Source organism: Monodon monoceros, unplaced genomic scaffold (genome assembly GCF_005190385.1).
Source record: "Monodon monoceros isolate NGI ecotype Baffin Bay Population unplaced genomic scaffold, NGI_Narwhal_1 Super_Scaffold_16, whole genome shotgun sequence".
NCBI classification, from domain to species: domain Eukaryota; kingdom Metazoa; phylum Chordata; class Mammalia; order Artiodactyla; family Monodontidae; genus Monodon; species Monodon monoceros.
In genome coordinates this window covers 2,917,645-2,944,489 of record NW_021703772.1, presented here as the reverse complement: position 1 = coordinate 2,944,489, position 26,845 = coordinate 2,917,645, and the positions used below count along the sequence as shown (strand labels likewise).

General features: G+C 63.1%; 2 protein-coding genes across 2 annotated transcripts; both read left to right on the top strand.

Annotated features, from left to right (window-relative positions):
• The first annotated feature begins 1,131 nt into the window (after window positions 1-1,131).
• On the top strand, window positions 1,132-9,662 carry KLHL30 (kelch like family member 30). The gene is made up of 7 exons (XM_029226095.1): window positions 1,132-1,905; window positions 3,204-3,339; window positions 5,236-5,322; window positions 5,857-6,012; window positions 7,173-7,361; window positions 7,893-8,038; window positions 9,411-9,662. Exons 1-7 carry the CDS (start codon window positions 1,132-1,134, stop codon window positions 9,660-9,662), a joined length of 1,740 nt encoding a protein of 579 aa, XP_029081928.1.
• Window positions 9,663-17,083: 7,421 nt separating this feature from the next.
• ERFE (erythroferrone) lies at window positions 17,084-25,307 on the top strand. Its single transcript, XM_029225598.1, has 9 exons — window positions 17,084-17,230; window positions 17,410-17,556; window positions 19,613-19,777; window positions 21,115-21,217; window positions 22,446-22,711; window positions 22,784-22,892; window positions 22,986-23,076; window positions 23,837-23,915; window positions 25,175-25,307. Exons 1-9 carry the CDS (start codon window positions 17,084-17,086, stop codon window positions 25,271-25,273), a joined length of 1,206 nt encoding a protein of 401 aa, XP_029081431.1. The 3' UTR covers window positions 25,274-25,307.
• The last annotated feature ends 1,538 nt before the right edge of the window (window positions 25,308-26,845 follow it).

Below are 26,845 nucleotides of genomic sequence, written 5' to 3'. Positions count from 1 at the left end.
GCACCCGTGGTGCACGGTTCTCCTTATGGGGCTTTGTCACTTTGATGGCTCTTGGTTGACCCAGCATTTTGCACTGGCCTTCTCTTTGATGGGTCCGAAGCTGCCCCCTGGTGGACAGACAGCTTTTTTGCTGTGTGGTAACTCGGGGTGAGATCACCTGTGCAGAACCTTTGTTTCTCTGGGGCGGTTTTCTTAGGGCAAAAATACCCGAAGATCGTAAAGAAATATGCACATCATTAAATAAGCCCAGAAGAGGATCTGCTGAATCAGGCAATGTGAACGGCGGCCGCCCCCCAGAAAGTTTCCTTTGCCTGCTTTTCTTTACCAACCTACGCCCAGCGACGTGTAACCTGGGGGTTCAGGGCCCAGGCCCCCGAGCCTGGCTCCCCCATGTCTGAGCTGTGTGGTCTTGGACAAGCGACCTGAGCCTTTTTTGCCTCTGTCTCCCCACTTGTCAAAGGGACTCAAACAGCAGCCAGCTCTCGGGGTTGCCGCGAGGGCTGAGTGATGAGTATTTGTGCAAAGCTCAGGATGGGCCTGGCACGTGGGGGGCACCGTGACAGCACAAGCTGCCGTGGGGACGTGACCCCTCGGCCCCTTTCACCGCCAGCCTCTTACTCGGCAGATGAGGAAGCTGGCAGATGAGAAAGGGGCGTGGCTCACCCAAGGTCACCCAGCAAGGTCATGGCCAGTGAGGACCTATGGGGCAGAAACTATTCAAATGCCGATGCTCTCCCCAGCAAGGTGGGATCTGGGAGCAGAGGAGGCCGCTTGGGGGTTTGGGGGTCCACAGGGATCCCCACGCTCCAGGAGGAGGTATGGAGGGGGGCTGAGGCTTGGTTCCCTTGCTGGCCTGTCCTGCCCTGATCACTTGACCACGACTAGGTCTCCCGCCCGCTCTGAGCCTCAGCCTCCGCACTGTAACCTGGGAAAGACACTGCCTGCCTTGCAGGGCTATGGGGATGGCTTAGGTGAGAGGCTGGGCGAAGCGCTTCACACATAGTTGATGCTCAGACCGACGGTCGGGTGGATGGGTGACTCGGGCTGAGGAGACCGTCCCCGTGGCTGACCGTGCTGGCTCCTCTCCCTAGGAGCCCGTGGGGACGCCCGTGAGTAGGTGGCCGCGCAGTCATGGTGTGGAACGTGGACGACCTGGACTTCCACCTGCCCTCGCACGCCCAGGACATGCTGGATGGCCTGCGGCGGCTGCGCTCCCAGCCCAAGCTGGCAGACGTCACACTGCTGGTGGGTGGCCGGGAGCTGCCCTGCCACCGGGGGCTCCTGGCACTGAGCAGCCCCTACTTCCACGCCATGTTCGCGGGCGACTTCGCCGAGAGCTTCTCGGCGCGCGTGGAGCTGAGGGACATGGAGCCGGCCGTGGTGGCGCAGCTGGTGGACTTCGTGTACACGGGCCGGCTGACCATCACCCAGGGCAACGTGGAGGCGCTGACGCGCACGGCCGCGCGCCTCCACTTCCCCGCCGTGCAGAAGGTCTGCGGCCGCTACCTGCAGCAGCAGCTGGATGCCACCAACTGCCTCGGCATCTGTGAGTTTGGGGAGCAGCAGGGGTTGCTGGGCGTGGCTGCCAAGGCCTGGGCCTTCCTGAGGGGGAACTTTGAAGCCGTAGCACAGGAGGATGAGTTTCTGCAGCTGTCCCACGAGCGGCTGGCCACTTGTCTGGCCGGCGACCTGCTGCAGGTGCAGCCGGAGCAGAGCCGGCTGGAGGCCCTGCTGCGCTGGGTGCGCCACGACCCCCAGGCCCGGGCCACCCACCTGCCCGAGCTGCTCGGCCTGGTGCACCTGGACGCCGTGCCCCGGCCCCGCGTGCAGCATCTGCTGACCACGGAGCCGCTGATCCGAGAGTCGGAGGCCTGTCGGGAGGCCCTGTCTCAGGGCCACGAGGGGGTGAGTGACGGGTGGGGAGCGGGGAGAGGCGCTCCAGAGGCCCCACCGGCATGGGGACAGACAGCATGATGGGGGTGTCCCCAACCTTGCAACTCTGCCTCCCTTGGGCTGGTTACCTGTGAGGGGGTCGCAGTTCATCCCCAAGTACGGGTTGCGCCCCTGTGTGTGCCATACCCTGGACGTGAGGGGAGAGGGACCCCAGAAGTGGTCATTCCCAACCCCTGTCTTGAAGGAGCCCACAGCTTGGTGGGGACAAACCTGGAAACACACCTAAGGCAGCATGAGAAAGGCCAGCGCTGGGCTGTGGGCATCCTCAGAGGGTCAGGCAGTCACGGAGAGCTCTCCGGAGGAGGCAGCATCTGAGTTGGGCTTTAGAGGAAGGATAGGAGCTTGGCAAGGGGGACAATAGTACAGGAAGATGGCACAGCTTGCGCCCAGGCAAGGAGCACGGACAGGCGTGGCAGTCGGCCACCACCTGCCCCTTAGGAAGCTGCTCAAGCATTTATCGGGTGCAATTTCCTATCTGTGCTGGAGGTGGGCCCAGTGGGTGGACAGGTCCTAATGAAGCGACGGGCCAGGGGAGCCGAAGTCTGTCCGCTGCCAGGCAGCCTTGCTCGGAAGGGCTTCTTAGGAGCCACGTCAGGGGACAAAGACGTGGCTCGGGCCAGTGGTGGGGTGTGTGGTGGCAAATACTAACCGCAGCCCCGCCAGGCCCCGCCAGGCCCCGAGGGCGGCCTCGCGCTGGAGCCAGCTAGGAGCCCCGCCCACTAGGTGGTCACCCTGTGATGGCGGGTGGTGGGAGGGCAGGTCTGAGAGGCAGTGGGACCCCGGGATCATGGGAGCTCTGGGCGGTGGCTCCTTACCCACCCAGGTAGGAACATCCCAGCATTTCCTGCTAGGCCATCCCAGCGCGACCTGCCACAGGCTGGCTCGGGGAGCTGGGCTCCTGGTGGGGCGGGGAGCTTAGGTGGGGAGCTGGGGAAACGTACGGGCCTTGGCCGCTCGAAGCGAGCGGGTCTCACGCGCAGGCACACCAGGACCTGCTGCCCCCGCTTCTCCCGGCCCTGAGCTCTTCTTACCGTCGCCGGCACGGCGTGTGGACGTGTGCGTGTGAGTGCGCACCGACGCACAAGCACACCCGGGCACGCACGCACTACGGCTCGCCCCGCCCTGTCACAGGGCCACGCGGAGGGCCCACGGCTGTCCCCAAACACCCCGGCCACCCCCAGCTGCAGAAGCCACCTTAGGGGCCTGCTGGCGCCCGGGCGCCTCTGACCCCAGCCCTCCCGGCCCCACAGGCGCTGCTGGGCCTCCCGCGGGAGCTGGAGGAGGTTCTGGTGGTGGTTGGCGGGCGGGCGCTGGAGGAAGAGGAGGAGGACGCCGAGCAGCTGGCTCCCCGCCCCGGGAACTTCGCCTTCTACGACCCCGAGGCCAGTGAGTGACCGTCCGGCGCCCAGGGCACGGGCCCTGCTGTCCCCGCACCGTGACACGGGCTGCACAGAGAGCGGGGCACCCACCGGCCGCGCGGGGGCAGGATGGGGGGCTGCAGAGGAAACCGGGGCCCCCGCAGGGGAGGGGGGCTGACCATGTGGGGCGCTGTGGCTCCCTCTCCCTCCAGCCACAGCCCTAACTTTGGGCCCTGGGGCCCTGGGTAAAGGGTCCTACCTCCCAGACGGGACAGCGTGGGAAGGTGGCCGCTGGCCAGAGTGGGAGCGTGGCCTGACCGCTGCTTCCTCTTGGCACCCCTGCCCTGTGCGCCCAGTGGAACCAGGTCCCAGGGGTAGGACAGAGGGCCGGGGGTGCAGACAGCCTGGGGAGTGAGAGCTCAGGCTCTGGGTCGGCCCAGTGGGGCTCTGATTCCGGCCTTTGAGCGGGTCTCTCCATCTCCTTGAGCCTCGGTTTCCTCATCTGTGAGATGGCCTTTGTAACAAGGAGCCAATGGGAAGAGGGGCCAGGCCTGCCGTCTGGATGGGGCCTCTCCTGACCACAAGAAAGCAGGGTTGAGAGGGCAGCAGGACGGTGGAGGGGCCACACTGGCCCCAGGAAGCTCTTTGGAAAGCACTGAGGAGCTGGCCGCTGTCCTGGGGCCGCTCGGCCGGTGGCCACCACCCCCATAGCGTCAGCGGCTGGCGGGCTCCAGGAAGTCCGAGGCCGGCTGTCCCAAGTCAGGGCCTGACGAGAAGGGATTTAGGGGCTGACGTCAGGAGCTGAGCCCAGGAACAGCTGTCCCTCAGACCCCGAGGGGAGGGGGCAGGGGGGCACTGGCAGGCAAAGGTCTGGTGACTGCTGGGCAGTCCCCACCCTGGGGTGACACAGACATGAGTCAGGGGGACACGCAGTCCCTGCCCAGCGGGCAGGCACCCGGCGAAGCCTGGGGTTTCACATGTCCTGAAAACTGTCGTAAACAGTAAACAAAGTCCTCCCAGGAACATCCCCGAGGCCCAGGTCTCTCCCACAGCCTACCACAAGCACCCAAAATGTGTCCATTATAGGACTTAACCATTCCCACACTTATTGCCTCATTTTGGTTTTTTCAAAGCACTTTCTCATCTCTCGCTTCAGTTTACCTCATGTAGCTTTGTGAAGGCAGGTCCAGCGCGGGTGCGTTACCCCATCCCTCACCTTAGGGACACTGTACTTTTAACAGCAGCTGCCGTCTGACAGACGAGTCTCCTGTAGTCCCCACACCCCCGAGAGATGGGAATTAGCCCCATTCTACAGACGAGGAAACCGAGGCTGCGGTTTATCCAAGGCCACGCTGCCGGTGCAGAAGAGCTGGGGTTTGGACCCGCTCTGCCCGCTACATGGCCGAGCCTGATCTCCACACTGCCCGTGGGCACGGAAGGTGCTCAGGATGAATGAACGGATGAGAAATGAGTGAATGAATGAGGCTGGTGTCATAACCCACCTGTGGCTAGTGATCAGGCCCCTTAACCCATTCCCCCATCTGACTGAGGTGGGACCTGACTCAGGCCCAAGAGGGCCATCGGGGGTCAGTGGGATCTGCTGCAGGGCCGGGGTGAGACCTGGCCTCTGGAGCCTGGACCACTTCTCGGCACACCCTGGGTGCAGTCAGGTGTCCAGTCTGGGTGCTGGGCTCTGAGGGTGGTGTGGGGCACCAGGGGTCTCCAGGAGCCAAGGCTGATGCCCACGCAGCACCCGGGGCCCCCTCGAGCCTCAACCCACCAGGTGTCCTCCCCCACCTCTGCCCCCAGCTGAGTCCCGCCCCTCGGCCCTCCCCACCGGTGAGGGGACATTTCTGCACTAGAGCGGGGAGGAGAGGCCCCCGTAGTGAGCCCAGCCACCCTGACCCCTCTCTCTTCTTGCCAGAGAGGTGGATGGCGCTCCCAGACTTCCCTGACTACCACAAGTGGGGCTTCTCTCTGGCGGCACTGAACAACGATGTCTACGTGACAGGTGGGCAGGCGGGCGCTACCCGCCTTGAGCCAGGCTCCCAGCAGCTTAATCCACAGAGCAGATCTGACCCCTGAATGTAATGGCCGTGAGAACCAACCCCGCCCTGCGCTCAGTGGGATCCCTGCCCGTTTAGTCAAGGCTCTTCCAGACCTTTCCATCTTGTGAAAGCAAGGACATTTACAGTCCACACGAGGGTGCAGGGAACCGTTCTGGGTTCTGTCCTACAGCCGGGGCCTCCCCAGAAGGAGCTGTGTGATGGAGGGTGCCGGGGTCAGTCTTCTGTTTTATGTCTTAGAAGTTGAGGGTCCTTGTAAGGTCTGATTGAGAAGCAAGCTTCCACTGGTGGAGGTTTGAAACCACTGATCATGTTCCGCTTGTTTCTGGGGTGTCCAAGTCACACGGCAAGACTGCGCCACCACGGCCGCCCCCCGCCCAGTGTCCCGCAGGACGGAGGCCTGGCGTGGGGGGAAGGGGGCGGGGTCCTGGAGAGTCCAGGCTGGCGGGCGCCCGAGTGGACAGAGCCTCTCCCGGCAGGGGGCTCTCGGGGCACCAAGACGGACACCTGGTCCACGACGCAGGCCTGGTGCTTCCCGCTGAGGGAGGCAGCCTGGAGGCCTGTGGCGCCCATGCTGAAGGCCCGCACGAACCACGCCAGCGTGGCGCTCAACGGGGAGATCTACGCCATTGGCGGTGAGGCTCCCTCCCCTCGCCTCCTGCCTCCTTCCGGCCCCTCCTCGCCCTCTGCCTCCTGGCAGCCTCTCGCCCCCACACCTGGGCCACCTGCTCCCTGGGCATCCGGGGTGAGGCTCAGACGGGAGCCTTGGTACCTGGCCCCAGGAAGATTCAGTGCTCTCCAGGGACGCAAGAACAGGACAACGAGTCAGTCCCCGAAAGGGACCCATGAGGAGCTGGGGCCTCGAGCTGCCAGCAGGGAGACCACTCCCATCTCAGAAACTTGGGCTCAGCCCTCAGCTTGGGGTCACCTCCTCGGTGACGTCCCTGGGGTGAGGGGACCCACCGTGCCTCCTTTTGCTGTCACCTTTGCCCACACCATGCCCCTCAGCCTGAGCCCAGGGCCCACCTTATCCCCCTTACACCCCGGAGCTGCTGCAAGGAGACGCTAACAGTTAGATGAGTGTTGAGACATGAGATGCGTGTGGGAGTTTCCCAAGGCCTCTGGAGGTGACAAGCTGGCCCTGAGGCCGTCCTAGGTGCCCCACCTGTCCTGGCCAGCCCCCTTGCCCTCAGTGGCTGCCGTATCCCTGACCCAAGTGTAGGGGGCATGCGTAGGGCCCAGGGCAGCTCAGGGTCCCCAGGCTCTCAGAGCCCAAGGTGGGCTCCAGGGAGAGCAGGAAGCCCTCCCACCCACGGCTGGTCTATGTCATTGTCACATCCAGAGCGGAGGTGCTGCCTATAGCTCCATCCACACTGACCTCCTCTCTCCCACGGAAGGACCCCACCATGTGAGGGGTCAGGGGGTGGTGGCCTCCTGAGGGCCCCGTGGGCACCTCTCCAAGGGCCCTGGGCTCTGAAAGGTTCAGAGAGGCTGGGCTTCACCGTGAGGACCCATTGCCCACTCTGGAGTCGGGCGGTCCTGGGTCCAGGTGCCCACCCTCATGCCACTTCTTGGAGGTGAGGCCTTGGGCAGACACCCTCACCTCTCCGAGCCCCAGCTTCGCTCTCTGTAAAATGAGGATAAGTCCCCTGCCTCTCAAGGCCGTGCCCTTCCCCTCCTGGGGCGCCCGGAGTGGTCCCTGCGGCCTCTACAGGGCCCCAGACCCTACGTTTCCAGGAGCCTTCCCTCATCCTAGCCCCTGCAGCCCTGACACCTCCACCCCTTTCCCCTGCAGGCACCACTCTGGATGCTGTAGAGGTGGAGAGCTACGACCCCTACACGGACACCTGGATGCCCATCAGCCCAGCCCTCAAGTACGTCAGCAACTTCTCGGCGGCCGGCTGCCAGGGCAGGCTCTACCTGGTGGGTTCCAGCGCCTGCAAGTACAACGCCCTGGCTCTGCAGTGCTACAATCCCGTCACAGGTCAGGGAGAGGGGGCATGGGGCACAGGGAGGGGCCGGGGCCGGGCCACCAGTCCCTCCCAGTGTGGCCGAGGGGTAGGTGGGACCCGGGGGCAGGGCACAAGTGGGATCCCACCTCAGTGAGTGGGAGGGTGGAGGCCCCAGGGGTAGGTGAGGCCGAGAGGGTCAGGGTGCGGGCGGCCATGGCCCCATCAGCGGCAGATGGGACAGTCAAGGAAGGCAGGGGACCAAGGGGGCAGGGGACAAAGGGGGTCACCAGCTCAGAGCCACAGCTCCATCCCAGCCTAGAGGTATAGGGGGCTGGGGGCAGAGTGCCCAGGGCGGGGGACAGGGAAGCCCAGCCCTGGGACTGAAAGCTGTCTGGCTGCTGCATCTGGCTGGAACTGGCCTCCTGGGGACGAGCAGTGGCCCGGACCCCCAAGGCACAGTGGGCGCCAGCGTGGGCTCTAGACTCTGTGCCAGGCTTTGGGCCCCCTCGGGAGCCCTGGCCGCACAGCCACACGGTGACACGGGCTGGGGCGTGTCCCCGCAGACGCGTGGAGCGTGGTTGCCTCGCCCTTCCTCCCCAAGTACTTGTCCTCGCCGCGCTGCACGGCGCTGCACGGGGCGCTCTACCTGGTGGGGGACAATACCAAGAAGGTCTACGTGTACGACCCCGGGGCCAACCTGTGGCAGAAGGTGAGCCAGCCTCACCTCCCAGGGCAACCCCCACCTGGACCCCCGACCCTGCAGAGAGCAGGCCTGGGGACGGTGGGGTCTGGGGGTGTCGCCACCGAGGGAGGTGGGGACAGTGAATGGAGACACAAGAGCCCAGAGCCCCCCTGAGCATGAGCGCGCCGAGAACCTCGGGCTGCTGGTCACGGAGGATGCTCTGTCCCCAGCACACAGCGCCTGTCCTCCTCAGGGGGCAAAACCGGGCTCAGTACTCAGGGACCTGTGGACTCAGAGACAGCACTTCCCTCTTGGTGTCGGCCGGGCCCGAGGGGGAGTGAGTCTCCCGGCCCTGGGGGTGGTCAAGCCAGGGAGGGGATTCCTGAGCTGTGGGGGCGGGGAGCAGCCATTCCTAGGCACCCCGTTCCCCCCACCCCCATTGCCGCTACTCCCTCCCTCCTCCATCAGGCCCAGGGGAGGGCGTGGTGGGTGGAGCCCTGGGGGCAACGGAGCCCTGGCCTTTCCCCCTGTTTCTTCCCGAGAAGGGGGAGGGACAGTGCCCGGAGCCCGTGGTGGCCTCGGCACTAGCAGGGCCAGCAGGGCAGCAGCAAGGCCTCTGTGATCCTGCTGGCCGCAGCTGGCCCCTGGCGTCAGCGCTCAGCTGACCGGAGGCCCCCATTACAGTGGCAGAACAGGTGCAGGGAGGACCTTCCAGGCTGACACTCTCTTCCTGGGTCCCGCCGGCCGGGCCCGTCCCAGCCCACAGCGTGGTTCTGGGTTGGGTCCCAGCTGTGCGGGGCTCCACTTGGTCCTTCCCAGGCCTGGGGGGTTGCCGCCCAAGACCTCTCTCTTCCTGCCCTCCCAGGCTCTTCCAGAAGGGCCCACATCTTTAACCCTCACCCCGCAGCCCCCATCCAGGGCACCCCTAGGCTACGGGCCGAGGCAAGGGGTGCAGGGGCAGAGCAATGGGTCCCATGGGGCACCAGTCAGGGCTGAGGCCACATCTGTTCCCTCCGAGAGAGAACCGCCGAGAATCAGAAGCTCAGCCCAGCCCTCACCCTGGGAGGGAGCCCTGGGGTCAGGCCTCCACATCTCCCACCCCCTTTGACTCCCCAGCTTCAGATGTGAGCAAATTCAGGCCTAAGAGAGAAAGAGGGGGCCGGAAACATCATCCTGGGAGACGTAGGGTGGAGAGGGGAGCAGTGGGGTCTCTCCACTGAAGGGAGAGTCTGAGGGGTCCTGGAGGGGCAGCCGGGGTGAGGTCCCAGGCAGCAGGTGTGCTGGTGCCCTGGATGGGGTGCGGGCCGTCCTCTCTGCATGTCCCCCCGTCCCACCCCGAGGGCACCGTCACCACCACCCTCCAGTCGCCCACTGGACACTGACCGAGGACTGTCCACAGGTGCAGTCCCTGCACAGCCTGCATGAGAACGGGGCGCTGGTGTCGCTGGGGGATGAGCTGTACGTGACGGGCGGCCGCTGGCAGGGCATGGACGGCGACTACCACGTGGAGATGGAGGCCTACGACCCCCGGCGCGACGCCTGGACCCGCCACGGCGCCCTGCCCCGCCTCTGGCTCTACCATGGGGCCTCCGCCGTCTTCCTGGATGTCTCCAAGTGGACCCAGCCCTTCGGGCCCACCCAGGAGCCCTAAGCCGCCCCTTGGCGCACCTGGAGTAGGCCCGGCTGAGCTCCCGCCCCGGGGGACGGCCCCCTTTCGCTGTGGTTTGTGAACCAAAGTGTCGCCGTCCCCTCCAGGGCTTGGGCTGGGTTCGGGCCACCAGGGGACGTCAGAGGACACAGCCTTGGTCTCCGCAGCCACCACGCCAAACTCTGAGCTGACCCGCGGGAAGGGCTGGGCCTCTGGAAGCCTGTATGGATGGGAGAAGCAGCTCTACTGCCTGTGGGGTGTCTGAGACCTCAGAGGAAGGAGCCCAGGGCCGGGGGAGCCTTGAGAGAACTCCCGTGCTCTCTGAATACTGGCCGCCCCTGGCTGTGTGTCCCACTGGTGGCTTTTGGAGGACCTGCACAGGTGAGGGTGACACGGAGGCCCAGGAAGCTGAGGCTGTTGCAGAGGGTGGGCAGCACAGAGCAAAGGGCCTGAGGTGGGGTCAGCGCCCAGCCCTGGGAGGCCTGCTTCTGCCTGTCCCACAGCTGTGTGACCACGGCCGGCAGCCGACCCTCTCTGGGCCTCGGGCACATGGGGCTGCCTCGGGTGGGCTGTCTGCTCTCCCTGCCCCCAGCCTTACGTTGGCACCTTGTTTCCAAAGACTGTTTCTGGGGACAAAGGAGACCCAGCTTTTCCTGTGTCAGCCCCAGGAGGGCAGCACTCAGAGGCTCTGAGGGAAGGGGGTGGGGCGTGGCGGGAGGAGAGAGGGTCCTCCCACCCGCTTGGGCGCTGGGGGCAGAGGGGGCAGTAGGGCTTCCCAGGGAGGCGAGCAGCGAGAGCCAGGACCCCCCCTGTTTCTTGGGGAGATTTGCTTCTAAACAAAGGCTCTTCATCAAAATGAAGGTCCCCAGACGGGGGCCCACAGGGGCGGGGGTCCTGCAGGGACTTCAGGGGATGGCCCTTGGGCGCCTTGGTGGCTTGCGCCCAGGCGGCCTCCTGAGCCAGGAAGACCAGCACTTAGGGTGACTCGGGTGGCTCGCGCCTGCCCAGAGCCCCCTGACTTGGACTGGGTCCCCTCGCGGGGCTGGCTCGGCCGCCCTGCTCCTTCCACCTCATCCTGAACAAGGCCAAGTTTGTAGCCAAGGGGATGATGAAGGACTCCCACTGGGTGCTCCGTGGGCCAGCCCCTTTGACACAGGCTCCGTCAGGGGACACAGGGCTCCAGATGGGGAGCTCTGGGTCCAGCCTGGCACCGAGCAGCTGAGGCCTCGGGTACCTCCCACCCCCTCAGGACCCGGGTTTCCTCTCCAGGACCAGCCCACAGGCTCCTCTGTGAAGGCATCAGGGACCCAAGGGAGCTTTGACATCCCTGGTCCTGAGGAAGGAACCCCTAGTCCCTCCAGCTTCTATGGATCCAGATCCACTTTGCTCCCAGACCTGAGCCCTCACAGCCATGTCTTACGGGAGAATTGAGTTGGGCCCAGGGCCCAGACAGAGCGGGGCCTGCTGAGTGTCTGCTCTCTGCACCTGAGGACACGTGGTGGGCTGGTGGCCTGGGTGAAAATGAGGATGAAGGTTTCTGGGATCCTTGAATCTTTCCTTAAGAAAATCTTCTGAATTTTCAATCCAGACAGTGATTGAAAGTGCTGTTTCAAAACAAAGACTGAACGTGTCAAAGTGGACTTATTTTGATGACAAATGGGTAGTTGAAAAGGCGGTGTTCTAGGAGAAGGCCTGCTTTCTGCCCCACTTGCCCCCACGGCACTGGGGGGCAGTACTTGGGGTGGGGGAGCATAGCCCACTCCAGGGCCTTGTCCTCAACTTTGGGGCGCCAAACCGCCCTTCGTCTGATCAGCAGAGCTGGAATTGGGCCCCACCAGTTGAGTGATGGAGAATAGTTTAATGAGGAGCTATTTCCGAGGTGTGGGCAGGCTGAGGGGGACCCAGCAAGGGCTCGAGGAGCTCCCAGGGCTACCGACGGTGGGGAGCTGCCACCACCCCTCGGCCTCCAGGGCCGAGCAGAGGAGATGCAGACCCCAGAAAGGGAGCTAGAGGGAAAGGGCTGCCGAGGAGCTGGGGCCTTTGCTAGAGGAACGCGGCCACTGCCACTGCCACTGCCACTCCCCCAGTGCCTCCCACTGGCCAAACCCAACCAGAATCAGAGGAAAGACAGGCCACTGACACAGTCTGTAGTGGCCAGCCTGCAGGGGCAGAGAGCAGGTGGAGAGGGGTGGACAGGGCACAAGGATGGGCAAACAAGATCTCCAGCACACAAAGCAAACACAAGAGATTCTCATGTAAGATGGACACTCATGCACTCATTCAAGCAAGGATGGTCATGGAGAATCCAGGCCTCCACACCCCTTTCCAAAGCCCCCAGAAATCAAGGCTCATCAGAAGGCTTGGGGCTAGTGTGGAATCTAGAAAAGGGAGCAGGTAACTCTGGAACACGTGCAGATGCCCACCACTCTCAGACCCACGGCAGGTGACCACCTGCCCCGCTCCAGAATACTCGTGTGTGCCAGGTGGGTGCATGCTGTCTTTCCCTCAGACCATGTTGGGTAGACTGAGACACCTCCAGCAGACCCTGCCTGCAGTGACCACAGTGCTCTCCACAGCCAGGCCCAGCACGGCTGAGCCGGGTGAAGCTCCCTTTGGTCCCCAGATGAGCCAGGGTCTGGGGATGCTTCTAGACATTTCCACTGGACTTGCATTTTCCAGTACCTCCTAGACAAGACCATTTCATTACTGAGCATCTTCCCTGTACCAGGCAGGGACAGGGATTGCTGGAATCAGCCAGCTGACATTTGTAATTAAATGGACTGGTCAAATGACGGTTCACTGTAGTCCATGTAGACCACTGCACCAGTTGGCTGGTTGACCAGTTGGCCCAGTGGAAAGTATGCGTATTGACCTGGATTTTGGTAGTGACTGAAGAACAGGGTGGTTTCAGCCACATACAGCGTAAGGATGTCCACTCCTCCAGGGCTGTGTCATTCGTCTTTGATTCCCAGCGCCTAGCACAGCGCTGGACACTCAGGCTGAAACGTACCTGCCGTTGCTATGTGTGCAGGACTAGGTACATAGGAGAGCAGCCGGGCATGAAGCGGATTAATTGAAGAATGGAATAGACTGTGATGAGACTCTTCACGGAGAAAGTAATTGCCTGTTTGACATGAACACCCTAGGAGGCAACGTGATGTCCTCAAAGCTAATAGACTGTCCTAGGAATTACCTTGGTCACAATCACATTTAAGAATGTGCTTCTTCCCACAATGGCAAACGGAGCCATCGAGAGCCTACCATCCTGCGTTAAGCTGAGAGGTGGGCTAAGGCCTAATTTTAAAATGAATCTCTTGAAAACATGGAAACAATTAGCAGAAAATAACCCAAGAGACCCTCTTGGTGAGAGGTGAGAAGGAATGCTTCCCCCGAGCATTAGACCTGAGGTTGCCCACGGTCCCATCCAGGAAGTACACGCAGGTTCCCAGCACTTGTCCCTGTGCTTAGCACGTAGCAGGAACTGAGTCAACATTCATTGAATTGAATTGAATCTGTGGGCTTCAGAGCTACTGACCTCAAGTTGCGGGGGCCGGATCTGGACGAGTTTTCATTTGGTGGCTCTGTGACCTCAGGCCAATCCCAAGACCTAGCCTCAGTTTCCTTGCCTGTGCAATGGGGACAATCACGTGACTTGAGAATTAGATGATGTCATGCTGGGAAGGCTCCGATGGACAGCAAAGGTTGCCCGCCTGTATACTGGGAGGCCACACAACAAGGTTCCCATCGTTTTGGGGGGCAGAGGGAGCTTTGATTCCCATGACTTCATCTGCAAAGGTCCTTCCTTTGGAGGAAGAGAGAAGAGTGGGAACAGCTTGACTGCAGCAGGCCACTGGGAAGCCAGGGCTGAGGCCGTGACATGAGGGCCCAAGAATGAGGATTAGATTTCAGCCAGGCGTGAAGGCGCGTGGGGGAGGCCACCTCGAGCCCCGCCCGCCCCCTCCTGCGGCCACTCCATCCAGTTGCTCCTCCCTGGGATCCATTAACTCACCCTCAGATGCCACCCTCACTTCTGAGCCCACGGGATGCTGCTGCAGTGGAAGGGGCCCCCAGGGCCATCGGGACCTTTTTTGTGGTGGTCCTTGAGCTGCATGATGCTTTGCTAAGCTCCCCCCTCCTCTGAGTAGAGGCTGTTTTTGGAATGCGACCCCAGAAACCTGCAGGGAGCCCCACCTGAAGGCCCCAGCCCTCTGTGCTTTCCTGCCCCACGGCCAGGCTGTGTCATCACCTCCGGAGAGGGTTACTGGAGGCTGCACAGCACCAGAACGGATTTGATTTGGGACCTCTGGCAGGCCTATGACATCATGAGGATTGTTCACTGTTTGGGAAAATAACTGTTTTTCACATAGCAACAGCTCCTGTCCTCAATGCTGGCCTTGTGAGGACTGGGGCTCCCTACTGTGAGTTGGAAATGGTGTCACAAGACTATCTTAAGGATCACGTGACCCAAATCTGGTCCCTCCCTCCCCACACGTCCCCCTGTTATTGTGCCCATTGTACAGAGCAGCAAACTGAGGCTTCGGGGGATGAGTGCCTAAAGGCCCTGAGGTGTGCCTCCTCCAAAGCCTCAGAGGGCCGGGTGAGGACCAGGTTTGCTGAGCAGACCCGTGGCTGGGTGTGACCTGGGCTCTGACCATGCTCTGCCATGGCCTCCATGGCCCAAGGCCTCTGTCTTCAGGTAGGTCTGAGGGCACCTACCCTCCGCGCCCCCATGATGTGATGTGATGACCCTCACTGCTCAGGCAGCCTGGAAGGCAAGCAGGCCTCACTCGTGGCTCCACACAGGACCTGCCATGGACTCAGCTCCTCCTAGAGCAGGCCCTGAGGACACGTGCATTAATCCCAGCTCTCAGCCAAGGAAGCTGAGACTCCAAGGAGCTCAAGGACAGGCTGGCCACCCTCAGGTGAGGGGCAGAGCCCAGGTGGAGCCCCTTTCCCACCACATCGGGCTGCCCCCTTGGACTTCCATCCCCCCAGGAAGGGAAAGCTCGTGATGAGCCCCGTGGTTCAAGAGTGGCAGCTGCACACTTTTCCCTGGGCCTCGCTCACCGCCACACCCCCATAGGAAACCCCACACCTAAGGGGTTCCCGTCTCAGGGAAAAGACAGAGCTGTATTTTCAATAACCTTCAAGTTCATCAGCAAGAATAGGCAGGACCCTGATGGGCAAAACATGTGGCTGTGAAGATGTGACCATGCCCAGGGGGCCTGAGGGCACAGCCCGGCCCCAGCCCGGCCCCAGCCCGAGCCCAGGCTGTGAGTCCCTAGCGAACCCTCATCTCGCTGGGCTGACCAGTGAGAAGTGAATGAGGTGCTGGATGTGGACAAGCTTTTTCAGAAACATGAAGGTACTGTTCACAGAGCTGCATCTCCTGAGGACAGAAGCCCCTCTCTGCCAGCGGACTGTGGGTTTCAACGATGAAAACACCCCACACTTGGCATCCTATGGTCCCAGATGAAGTCTCCCCCACAAAATGAAAGTGAACAAAATTTTAATACCTAACGCTGAAGCACACGCCCAGCACACACACACACACACACACGTCATTACAAAGTTCCAATGCCCGGCTTCCTAACAGATGCTCCTTGTGGGACCAGAAATGAGAAGCCACCCAAGAAGTCCTGAATTCTTTGAGAACCTTCTGGCAACACCATCTACAAATTTTGGAGCAAATGGCCTTATTTGTAGCAAATGGTTGCCGATGGAATAAGTTCATATAGTTTATTGAGTATGTATTATAAAAGCCAGTATTTCTCAAATATCTCCTTGGAGAGCTGCAATTTCTAGAGGAATTTCAGTTTTTTCATTCCACTGATAATTTTCCCCCCAAATTTATAAAGATAAAGACAGAGCTCCTCTGCAGTTCTAATTTGCCTTTCAGTTAAGTCTCATAGAGTAAGTCTGTAGGACACACCCTGGCGGGGACACATTCTCAGGGTGGGAAGGGTGTTTTTCTCTTTAAACCCCCCCAAAACTACCACCATCCCCCCATCCTACAGGAAAAGAGGCAGAATCACAGGGAAAAATTAACATCTAATACCAGGCTTTTTCTAAAGTATTAAGTGTTTCCTGTCCCCTGGAAACAGTGCAGGGGTGGGGAAGGCCGCAGGCGATGCGGTGAGGCCCTGACTGAGGATGACCCCCAGCCCCTCCCCCAGGCCCTGGCCGCACTTGCTGAAATTGGTGGAGCCACCCTCTGTAACAGGACAGGGGGAGGTCCCCCCTCTTCTCAGAAGAGGTGGAAATCACCCCTTGTGAGGGTGGCAGGCCCTTGTAAGGTGCAGTCCTCAGCTGTGCCCTTCCCTTGAACCCCCTGAATAAAATGCATTGTTTACCCACCAGGTTCAGGCCCCTCGGATAGGGACACTGGAGAGCCTGGAGTGCCAGCCTCGGCAGGCAGTCGGGGCGGGGTGTGGGCGGAGTGGACGGTAGGGGTGGAGAGGCGACGCGCAGGTGTTAGAACAAACAGCCCAGGGAAGAGTGAAGGGGCTGCTCTTTTCCGGGAGAAGCCTGGACCCCAGGCCTGCACGGCCTGGTCCACCTGTGCCCGCGGCGTGCCCTGTGCTGATCCTGGTGGGCTGCGGGTAATGTGGTCCCGGGTCGGATCGGCCCCCCGCCCCGCCCCACCCCGCCCCGGCCCCCAGGTCGAGATTGGGCTCAATCCTCCCAGTCCAGGCCTCAGGGCGCCCGCTTCAGTGCAGGGCGCCTGTCCCCGGCTGTAGATTTGCTCCGTGCCCCACCCCCGCCCCCGGAGGCCCCTGCAGGTGCGCCCTGCTGGGGAGGAAGAGCCCATCCCTGACCTCAGGGCGCCCCAGCCTTGGGGAGAAGGCTGCCTCTGAAGGGAGGGGCCGCCGCCTGGGAAAAGGCCTCAAGGAGGGACCCTGACGGTCTTCGCGCTCCGATGTGCTCAATCCAACACGCAGGGCGCGGCCGGGAGAATGGGGAGGAGGCGTCTCGAGGTCCCCGCAGAAGACGCGCGGGATAGGGAGGGGAGAGGGATGCCCCGGGTCGGGAGAAGGGGCGTCCGGGCTCCCCGCCAAGCAGAAGCGCGGGACAGAGCGCAGGAGGGACCGGGGGCCCCGAGCTGGGGCGGAAGCGCGCTCGACAGCAGGGGGCGCTCAGGCCACCGCCAGCCAGCGCTCTCCGAGCCCCCTGCCTCCCCTGTACTGCCTTCCTCGACCCCGCGCCCCCTTTCCTAACGCGTGCCCCGCCCCGCAGCGCCCCCTTCCCTCCCCGCACCGGCCCCCTGCCCCCGCGGCTGCAGCGCGCGCGGGAGCCGGGAGGGGGCGCCGGCGGTGATGCGCGCTCTCCGGGCGACGCGGGGGATTCAAGCGCGTTATAAGGCGCGGAGCCGGAGGGCGAGTCCCAGACGCAGCGCTCGGAGGAGAGAGGGACCCGCCACCCGCATGGCCCCCGCCTGCTGTCCTGCCGGAGCCCTGATGCTCGCGTACGCGGGCCTGCTGGCCGCCGCCGCGGGCCTCGGCTCCCCAGAGCCCGGCGCGCCCTCGGGGAGCCGCGCCCGCGAAGAGCCGCCGCCCGGGAACGAGCTGCCCGCGGGGTCGGCCGCCAGCCCGCAGGTAAGACGCCGCCCGACTACCCGTCCGGGCCCCAGCGCCGCAGAGACCTCCGGGCCTCAGCTTCCCCACCCGGAGCCCGCACCTCCTGAGCTCCAGGGCGCCCCGGAGGCGGAGGGCGCTTGCTTCCGGGGCGGTGGGGAGCGCGGCGCCGCGAGCGGGGACCTGGGCAGGCTTGGGTGTCCTCCTTTGTGAAGTGGGCAGAAAAACGTTTAGCTTGCGGGGCAGGCCCAGGAGGTCTGGACGCCACCTCACTGCACCTCCCCACGGGCGCCTTAAGGCCAGCTGTGACCTTGGCTTTTGGGGTAGTTCTTTGGCATTGAAGCAGAGTTCTACCAGACCGGGGGAAATGCCTTTTCTTTGGGGACTTCTGCGTTGGGAAGTGAGTAAAGTGTAAATAACTTCATTCTCCTGAAATGGGAAGAACGTATTTGTAAAAGTGTGAGCAAGTTACTGACCACCACCGCACCCCACCCCTGCCCCCAATCTGTTTGGTGCAAGTCTCTCTGAAAAACAAAAACTGCCTTCCTGCCGGTTGGGGAGGGTGCAGGGGAGAAAGGGGTGGGGTGCCGGGCCCCCAGTGACGTGTGATTTCTGGCCGAGGCCGGTGATGCTTAGCTCAGCCTGCTTCTTCCTTCCCTTGCTACACAAAAGGGTGCTCAGGTTGGAGGAGGCTGGGGAATTGGGGCCTTCAGAGGGGCCCTCAGTGTGGGTGGGGCCTTTCAGACAGGGAGGTGAGGGCCGTCGGGGAAAGAGCTTTGAGTTTCTTTTTTCTGAAGATGCCTGTGGGCAGTGCAAAGGGCAGAGCCTTGGCTGGGACCTCAAGCCTGCACCTCTGCTCTCAGCATCACTCTGGGAACCGTGATGCCTCCACTAAAGAACACCCCCATTAAAGACAGGTGGAGGTGTCGGCCAGCCCTGCCTGCCCCCTGGGAGGGGCCTCCCCGAAGCCCTCGTTCCCATCACCTCCGGCCACTTCCCATGGACTGAAGGCAAACCCTACCCAGCCAGCCAACCACAACCCCTGGGGGGCAGGGTTGCCAGATGTTGGGCTGTGGTGGCCAGGAAGCAGAGGGGGCTTCACGTGCTTCCAGGTGGGGTTCTGGCCTTGGACCCTCCTTGGGTCCACGGAGGCTCCTTTCTGAGAGCCCCTGGAGGCTGGAGACTTCAGTCGGCCAGGGCAGTTGCCAGATACCCACCCATACTGCCACAGGCCCATCTCCCAGATCCCCAGACCAACGTGGTCCCACCTGTTTCAGTTCCCCAAACCAAACTGGGGTCTGAGTCCTTCCACAGGCTACTGGTCCAGCTGGAGGGCCAGTGTGGCACACCGTCCAGCCCATGTAGAATCCTCCTGCCACGTGTTTCCACTGAGGGCAGCGTGAGGCCGTGAAGTGAGGCCACAGGTCCTGGTGTCCGTGGAGAGGAAGCAGTCGGGGGGTGCCTCGCGGGGCCCAGCACCCAGGGAGATGTGGGGAAGCCCCAGGCACTCTGAGGCCTTTCTGAGGCTTCCCAGGCTCCTCCATCACAGAAGCCCGTCCCCATCACAGCACACTGGCTCCTGATGGGAAGCCCCAGATCCTTGCAGAGGGGCTGCCAGACCACTGAGTCTGCCTCTGACGAAAGGGCCTGGTGGCTCCAAGATCCCAGGGTCCTTCCATCAGTCACCGGAGTCGGCACCCATGACCTCATCTAAGCCCTCTGGAGCCAATTTCCGTCCCAGCTGGCAGCACTGCCTGGAGCTCAGACTGTGCGAGGCCCACTGCCCGGAGGGCCAAGGGCCTCTCCCTGCAAGGTACCTCCTGGAACTCTCCTCCATGTCAGGACTAGTCAGAACGCACTATGAAGGGGAATGGACATTTCTGGAACCATCACTGTCCTTGCTTAGGTCACGCATCTCACATGCCGTGCAGGCGCCTGGAGTCATGTCTCAGTGCTGGACACCCCCCTACCCCGGTCCCCCTAACCGCACTGGACTGTAGGCTTAACATCCCTGAGGGCTGAAATTGGCCTCCCTGGAACTTCGGACCATCGGGCTTGGTCGGGGGGCCTGCTGGTAGTCGGGGGCCCCTGCCTGAGCACCCGTGGAGCCGGTGGTCTGATTCTCCGACTCCCAGGAAGGTGCATTCACTGCAGCTCCCGGGACGGAAGCTGGGACAGGCCTGGTGGCCCAGCAGAGCCCGATTCCCACGCACCCATGCCCAGGGGCCTCTTCTCCCGCTAAGTCCAGGCTGTGGAGTGGCCTGTTCCCCAGGGGTCGTCCTCCGCGGGGCTGGGGGCCGGGGCTGTGCTGTCTTGGAGGGCGCAGTGATGGGCCCGAGGGTGCCGGAGGCCAGTCCTGCACAGTGACCTCCTGCAAAGCGTCCAGGGGAGGCAGACCAGCTGATGGCCGCCATGTTCCAGGAGCCCCCCGTGGAGCAAGTGCGCGGCATCGATCCGCGAGATGCCTGGATGCTCTTCGTTAGGCAGAGTGACAAGGGCGCCAACAGCAAGAAGGGGAGCCGAGGCAAAGCCAAGAAGTTGAAGGTGAGCCCTGGAGCCCCAGCCAGTGTTGCGTGTGTGTGTGTGTGTGTGTGTGTGTGTGTGTCCTGGGTGTGTGTGTGTGTCCTCGGGTGTGTGTGTGTGTGTGTGTGTCCTGGGTGTACGTGTCTTGGGGGTGTGTGTGTGTGTGTGTCCTGGGTGTGTGTGTCCTGGGTGTGTGTGTGTCTTGGGTGTGTGTGGGTGTGTGTGTGTGTGAGCCCCCACCCACGGGCCTTTCCCCAAACCCCCAGTCCACCACTACCACCCCACACCCCTCACTGGCTCCCCCTGGACACCCTGAGCAGTTCCGACAAGCAGAGACCCTCACCCTTGGGCCAGAGGGCACAGAACTGTCAAGCTGGGGCCTAGTGACCCTGAGTTTGGGGCCTGTTCCAACCATTTACCCTGCACCCCTGGAATGCCAGGCAGCCTCACTGGCTCCCCGCTTTCTCTCCCCTCTGCATCCTGGCACGGGAGGCCTGGTCTGGCCTGGTAGGGCCGTCAGGGACCAAGCTGGAGGGGCCTACAGGCGGGCTGGGGTGGCACGGTCTGGTTCCTAGTGGCTGGGGGACATGGGGGCCCTGGCAGCTGCTGGCCCCCACTCTCATTCAGCCTGGCAGGGACCTGGCACCTGGTCCTGATGGCTGACTCTTACCTTGAGCCCCAAAGAGGGCTGTGTCCCCTGGGGTGAGCGCTCTGGTCACGGCTGTGCTGCCCATGCTGAGTTCGGGCCTCACCCTGCCCCAGATCTGACCCAGTGACCGAGTGCCGGGCTCTGAGCCTGAGGCAGCCGGGCTGCTGGGCTGTCACCATGGTCTGACCCGTCACCCCCGACGCTGAGCTGGGGGCTCCCCCAGGCTCCTCCTTGCAGGGGACTTCCTTGCTCCTGGGTGGGTACCAGCCCAGCCCAGTGAGGGCTCCTTGAGGACCCCAGGCCCCGGTGCTGGGCCAGGCACAGGGAGGACTTGCCAGCTGCTGCCGAGACAGACCGAGACAGACCTTGAGAGTCGAAAGCAGCCTGGCGTGTCCCTCCCTCCCCTTTTCCTTCCATCAGGAAATCCAGCCCCGGGGCTGGGCTGCAGCCCTCTGCTTCCCCGTTTGTGCACTTTCCTCCCCCCAGCCCTGCCCCCAGGGGCCCCACCACCCTGAGGCCCTGTGCCTGCAGCTTTCACTGCCTCCTCAGGGGAATCGGAGGCCCTGGAGGCTGACCTCCACCCCAGGGGTCAAAGCAGGACCCCACCCCCCCTCCCTTGCCAGGCTCGGTGGCAAGAGCTTGCAGAGGGGGTGCCCGCGGTCCCCAGCCTGCCTGTTCAGATGTCTTCACTGTCAAGCTTCTCTTTCAGCTCAGCCTGCCAGGTCCCCCAGGGCCCCCCGGCCCCCAGGGCCCCCCGGGTCCCATCACCCCACCTGAGGTCCTGCTGAAAGAGTTCCAGCTGCTGCTGAAAGGTAGGGAGGGGCACCCACCCCACCCACCCCACCCACCCCACCCCCGGTGTGAGCGGGGCCGGGGAGGGCATCCTGGAGGAGCTGAGGTGGGCTAGACCTTTGTCTGTTGACCGGTATCCCAAGGAGGCTTCTGCTCTGGTGCTGGCCTGGGTCAAGGCCGTGGGTCAGGAGCTTGCGGGGGAGGTGGGAGGAGCGTGGTGAAGAGGTGGCTTCCAGAGGAAGGTGGACTTGGCCACTCGGTGTTCAGCAGGGGCCTGGGGACCAGCATCCATGCCCCACCTGCGAGTCCGGTGAGCCTAGCAAAGGCTGAGAGATCTAAGCCCGTGCCCCCCAGGTGGGGACTGTCAGGGGGGGCTCAGGGCCCCGTAAGCTTGTAAAGTGCTCCTCTGATCCCCGCAGAGACACCAGGGAGATCGGAGGCTCAGCCCAGTAACACAGGCCCCCTTCTACCCCCTGATCACCTGTGCCCCCACCTCTTCTCCTGACAGATCTCTGCCGCCGGCCTCAGAGCCGCATGGGAGGGCACCAGGAGGCCGCCCTCACGGGGCAAGGAGGATGGTGTCTGGGGGCAGCACAGGGAGGAGGATGGGGCAGCCGCTGGAGGCCGCAGGCGGAGAGAGCAGCGCTGAGCGGGGCTCCGGCACCGAGGGCGGTGTCCCTGCACTGTGGCCAGCTGCCGAGTCGCAGCTCACGCTATTGACTAGATAATGTCATTGTGAAGAGCTACTGAGTCTTTTTCCCCCTTCAATTTAATGTACTGTTCATTTAAATAGACCAGCTTCAGCGGCTGAAGAACCTCCATATTATGTGCAATATAGCTGCAAAATTATTTATTTATACCCAACTTCTTTTCAAAAATGACCAGTCTGGCTTAAACTATTGCATTCCCTGATACAACAAAAATGTAAACAGAGAAGAAACAGCAGCGGGAAGGGGGAAGAAGCGGTAGGATAGGCAGGTGAAGCAGGAGAACGAGGGTCCTGGGTGAATCAGCCCTGAGCTTCCCGGTAGCCAAAGTGTGAAAGGAAACAGGTGCAGCCGCAGGATCAGGAGGCAGTTTCTGAAGACCCGCCAGGCCCGACTGCGTGCGCCCGGCGCGCGGTTCCGGGGTAACCGGTAATGGCCCCCCGCGCTGTCAGCAGCGCCCGGGTTTGGGGAAGGGGTCCGGGCGGGACACGGAAGGGCGAGCGAGGTGGTCCCGGCGCGGCCACCGCTCGCTCTGTGCCAGGCGCGGTGCGCACACGCGAGTGCGCGGAGCCTGAGCCCCGCCCGCGCGGCCCCGCCGCGGTGCCGGCCGTCCCCGCGGAGGACGAGGAGGAGGAGGAGGAGGAGGCGGCGGCGGCGGCGGGGGGCGCGGGCGTGCTGGCGCTGCTGGCTGCGCCCCTGGCCCCGGGTCCACGGGCGCCGCGCATCGAGGCCGCCTTCCACTGCCGCCTGCGCCGGGACGCGTCGGTGGAGCGGCGCGCGCTGCACGAGCTCGGCGTCTACTACGTGGTGAGTCCGGGCCGGGGCGGCCGGGGCGCGGCGGGCGCAGCGGGCTCGGGGTGACCGTACGTGCGCCCGCAGCCCAACGCCGAGGGCGCCTTCCGCCGCGGCCCGGGCCTGAACCTGACCAGCGGCCAGTACACGGCGCCCGTGGCCGGCTTCTACGCACTCGCCGCCACGCTGCACGTGGGTGAGGCCCGGGGCTGGGGCGGGGCCTGGGGGGGGGCGCCCCGCCGCGCTTGGTTCCCGCCGCCCGGTGACCGCCCCCGTGCCTCCCCCGCAGCGCTGGCGGAGCAGACGAGACGGGCGCCGCCGCGCCCCCGGGACCGCTTGCGCCTGCTCATCTGCATCCAGTCCCGGTGCCAGCACCACGCGTGAGTGGGCGCGGGCAGGGCGCGCAGCCCGGGCGCCCGCCTCCTCCCTCGGGGCTCTCCCCGGCTACCGTCAGGCGTTCCTCCCGCCCTGGTGCGCGCTCCCCGAACCCCGACCCGGGACGTGGGGGCCCGGCCCGCCCCAGCCCCTGCTCAGTCCGCCCCCCACAGGGGACTGACTCCCATCCGGCGACCCGAGGCGCCAGCGTCGCGTCCCCAGGCCTGTCCTGACCAGTCTGTGCGGACCCTCCCCAGGCTCTCTCCCAGCCCTTCTCTGTGAACTTGTCCAGCTTCCCGTCTCTTGCTGGTCCGGGAGGGCAGGGCTGCTCCTTCGGTGTCCCCAGCACCCAGAACAGCCCAGGCAGAGAGCAGGTGCTCCACAGCGGTTGCAGAAGGCATGCATGAGTGAAGTTCAAATCTTCTCACTCTGGTTTGGAAAGCCCTGCACCGATTGGCCTGAACCCAGCCTCACTGCTGCCAGCCCCGCACCTCCAGCTGCACCGGCCAGTGTCTCGCTTCCCATCAGAGCCAGGATTTGCCGCCCGGCCCTCACGGCACACCTTCAGCCCTGTGGAGCCTGTCCTTACTCCTCTTGGGGACCCAGTTCAGATGCCACCTCCACCAGAAGCCCTGGCTAAGACAGCCGTTCTCAGGGCACTTTGCTGGGTGTCGGGCGCTGCGGTGATTGTGAGCACATTGTGGGTGCAGTTGGTGGTTCCGGGGCAGGGGTCTCAGGCCCACCCTCTTTCTGTTTTGGCCGCAGCTCCCTGGAGGCTGTCATGGGGCTGCAGAGCAGCAGCGAGTTCTTCACCATCTCGGTCAACGGCGTTCTGTATCTGCAGGTGTGTGGGGCAGGCTCCGCTGGGGGGGGCCACCACCTGGACACAGCCGTGGGGGTGACTGGGCAGGGAGGGGTGCTGGTGGGTGCTCAGAGCTCTGGGTGCAGTGCCCTCAGCCTCCAGGCCCGGGCAAGAGTCAGGGCAGTACAGAGCACTCCCGCTAGTCCAGGCAGAGCCAGGCCGAGACCGGGGCTCCTTTCCCCAGACTTGGCCCCCCCATATTGAGGACTGGTGCTTCTGGCCGTAACGAGCCCTTCGGAAGGGACTCAGTGGGCAACGGGGGGGGGGGGCAGTGACAGAGATCAGCTCTTTGCCCGGGATGACATCACGATCCCCTGGCCCATTGGGACTTCGGGAAGCAGACACAGTTATTTCCTACACAAAACCCCAACTGACAGTCTCTTTCTAGAACTGTGGGGATTTGGGCAAGGGCTTGAGAAACTGATGAAAAGATGAGATTTCCTAAGAAAGAAAAATTTAGGTACAAATGTGCGGAATAAAGCTCACATGTAAATAGCACTAACTAGGCCAGGCCCGTTCTGAGCACTTAACATCAATTACCCATTACTCACAGCACCTTGAGGTAGAAAATATTATTCCCCTGTTTACAAATAAGGGAACTAGGGCACAGAAGCGTTAAGTAATTTGCCCAAGCTCGCACAGCAAAGCCAGGATTGGAGGCCAGGCTGTGGCTGCAGGCGGCTGTGGTTGCTGGAAGGCGTTTAGAGGTCTGGTCCCTGGCACTGCTGCGTGAACTCAGATGGCACACAGCGTGCCTGGGGTCTTCAGATGCAAATGCCCAGATTCTGCATCTCTGGGAGTTCCCAGCTCACATCTGGGGATGTGACCCTGCTGATGCCTGGACCACATTCGGAGTAGCCAGGCAGAGTACCAGTCCGACCGTGGCTCTACCAAATGGGTCAGTGGCCAGGCCTGTGGGGGGAAGGGGCACCGTCACACGTGAGTTCAGCACGCTTTCAGGCTTCCAGTGCCGCAGAGGGAACTGTTTGACGCTCGAGCCCCGCCCTGGCCGTGAGCAGAGACTTGCTCCCCTGCACACGCACTACAGGGAGCCCACTGGTGCCGGGGCTGATGGAGCTGGGGAGGAGGCACTAGACCAGGCGTCAGGGGTGCTGGGTTTGAGGGCAAGGCCTGCGGCCCTCGCTCCTGTCCTGGGGCGGGGCGGGGCGGGGCGGGCATGGTGTATGGTGGGCGCACCTGCAGGCCGGCGGCATCCAGGCTGACGCTGACCTTCCCTGCAGGCGGGGCAGTACACCTCCGTCTTCCTGGACAATGCCAGCAGCTCCTCCCTCACAGTGCGCAGTGGCTCCCACTTCAGTGCTGTCCTCCTCGGTGTATGACCGGCCACCCCAGGCTCTCCCTCTCGCCGGGCAAACGGAGCAGGAGTGCGAACAATCTCGGGGCCGTGGCGGAGTGGCGGGGGCCACACGCAGGAGGGAGGCCGCCGAACTGCCCACACTGGCCACCGCAGTTCAACCCAGAGATGCCACTACAGGCAGCCCGGGGAGGTGACACGCAAACTGGCAGTCCCAGACTGGGAATGATTTCAGGATGCCAGCTTAAGTTAAAGGGGAGACGTTTCAGCGTGCCCAGGAGCACGTGCTTTGTCCCTCCCCAGCTGCAGACCTGGGCCCCTCCTGGCCCCAGTGGCCCCGGCAGCCTCAGCTTTGTTGCTGTGGCCCAGCCCCACCTTTTCCATCTTTCTTAGTGTTCTCACGGGCTGCCTGCTGGGAGTGCCAGGACGGAGGGCAGAGGCCGCCCAGCCTGCCTGGTCCCCACCTGCCCCTCTCCCAGCCCTGCCTTTAGCCTGCAGGGACAACGGGGCCCAAGCCTCTCCTTGTGGCCCTGGGGCATAGCAGCCTCAGGCACCAGAGAGACACTGGATGGGGGCTGACAAGGGACAGTGACAGTCTGGAGCTGTTTTCACTTGTGACATGTGCAAGGTCACTTGCACGCTCACCCAGCCTTTCCACATAGGAGCTGCACCCTCCCCCTCCATCACAGACCCTCTCGTGGATGAGGGCCTCTTGCCCACCCCCTTGTGGCCCCTGGCTCACTGCTCAGATCCACCCACCAGATGAAAGGGCTAGAACACCCTTGCAGGTGAGGGGCGGCCAGGCCCTGCCTGCCCATCTGCACGGATGAAGCGGACGCTTCCCACAAGCTGACAGGCTCTCGGTGCCCAACCGCAGCCTAGCCCCGCTGGGTCCATCCAGCTCTGGGGCTCTTGAAAGAATCTTCCCCACGGGGGTGGGAATATGGCCCCAAGCTCAGATGGGTGTCCTGAGAAGACCAGGTCCCAAGTCCTTCTGTGCTGCTGCAGCAGTGATGGGATGCGGGTAGCAGTGGTGATGGGGGTCTGGGAGTTGCTGCAATTTCTTTCAAGGTGCAGGGCCCCCGCTGCCTGCTGAGGAAGTTACCCAACCCTGTACCTACACACAAAACAGGCTACAGGAACAGGGTACCATAAGATGTCCTGGGGGCCAAGCTGGTCTGGCAAGCCATTGCCCCCTTCTCAGGCCTGGGAGAGAAGGGGGCAATGGCTGCAGTCACCTCTCACCGTAACCTTCTAGCTGGCCTTGGGGTGAGCAGGTGACTGTGGCCAGGCCTAGCTGATGCCCCGGAGCCCTAAGCTTCCAGCGCCACAGTCAGGCTCAGACATTTCCCTCCCAGCCAGGGGACCCGCAGGCGCAATGCACACAAACCACCACTCTGTGCCCTTTGGCAGCCCTGGCACAGTTCTCAGTAGGACTCGTACCCGCCCTACCAGGAAGTGCGAGCTGGCCGGCGTCCTGCCTGCCCATGCTCTCTGATAAGGGATGGTGTGGCCACGCCCTTTTCTGGATTTCACTTTGTATCCAGATATTTTAGAGAAGCTATCTTTTACCCTTGAAAAACCCACAGATGTCTTT

Bases quoted from the DNA above. Each gene is read 5' to 3' on its own strand.
- KLHL30 (XM_029226095.1), top strand. From the start codon at position 1,132: ATGGTGTGGAACGTGGACGACCTGGACTTCCACCTGCCCTCGCACGCC. The intron at 5,323-5,856 runs GTGGGCAGGCGG...CTCTCCCGGCAG, and splicing joins CAACGATGTCTACGTGACAG to GGGGCTCTCGGGGCACCAAG. The intron at 8,039-9,410 runs GTGAGCCAGCCT...GACTGTCCACAG, and splicing joins GGGCCAACCTGTGGCAGAAG to GTGCAGTCCCTGCACAGCCT.
- ERFE (XM_029225598.1), top strand. From the start codon at position 17,084: ATGGCCCCCGCCTGCTGTCCTGCCGGAGCCCTGATGCTCGCGTACGCG. The intron at 21,218-22,445 runs GTAGGGAGGGGC...GCTCTGTGCCAG, and splicing joins GTTCCAGCTGCTGCTGAAAG to GCGCGGTGCGCACACGCGAG. The intron at 23,916-25,174 runs GTGTGTGGGGCA...CCTTCCCTGCAG, and splicing joins ACGGCGTTCTGTATCTGCAG to GCGGGGCAGTACACCTCCGT.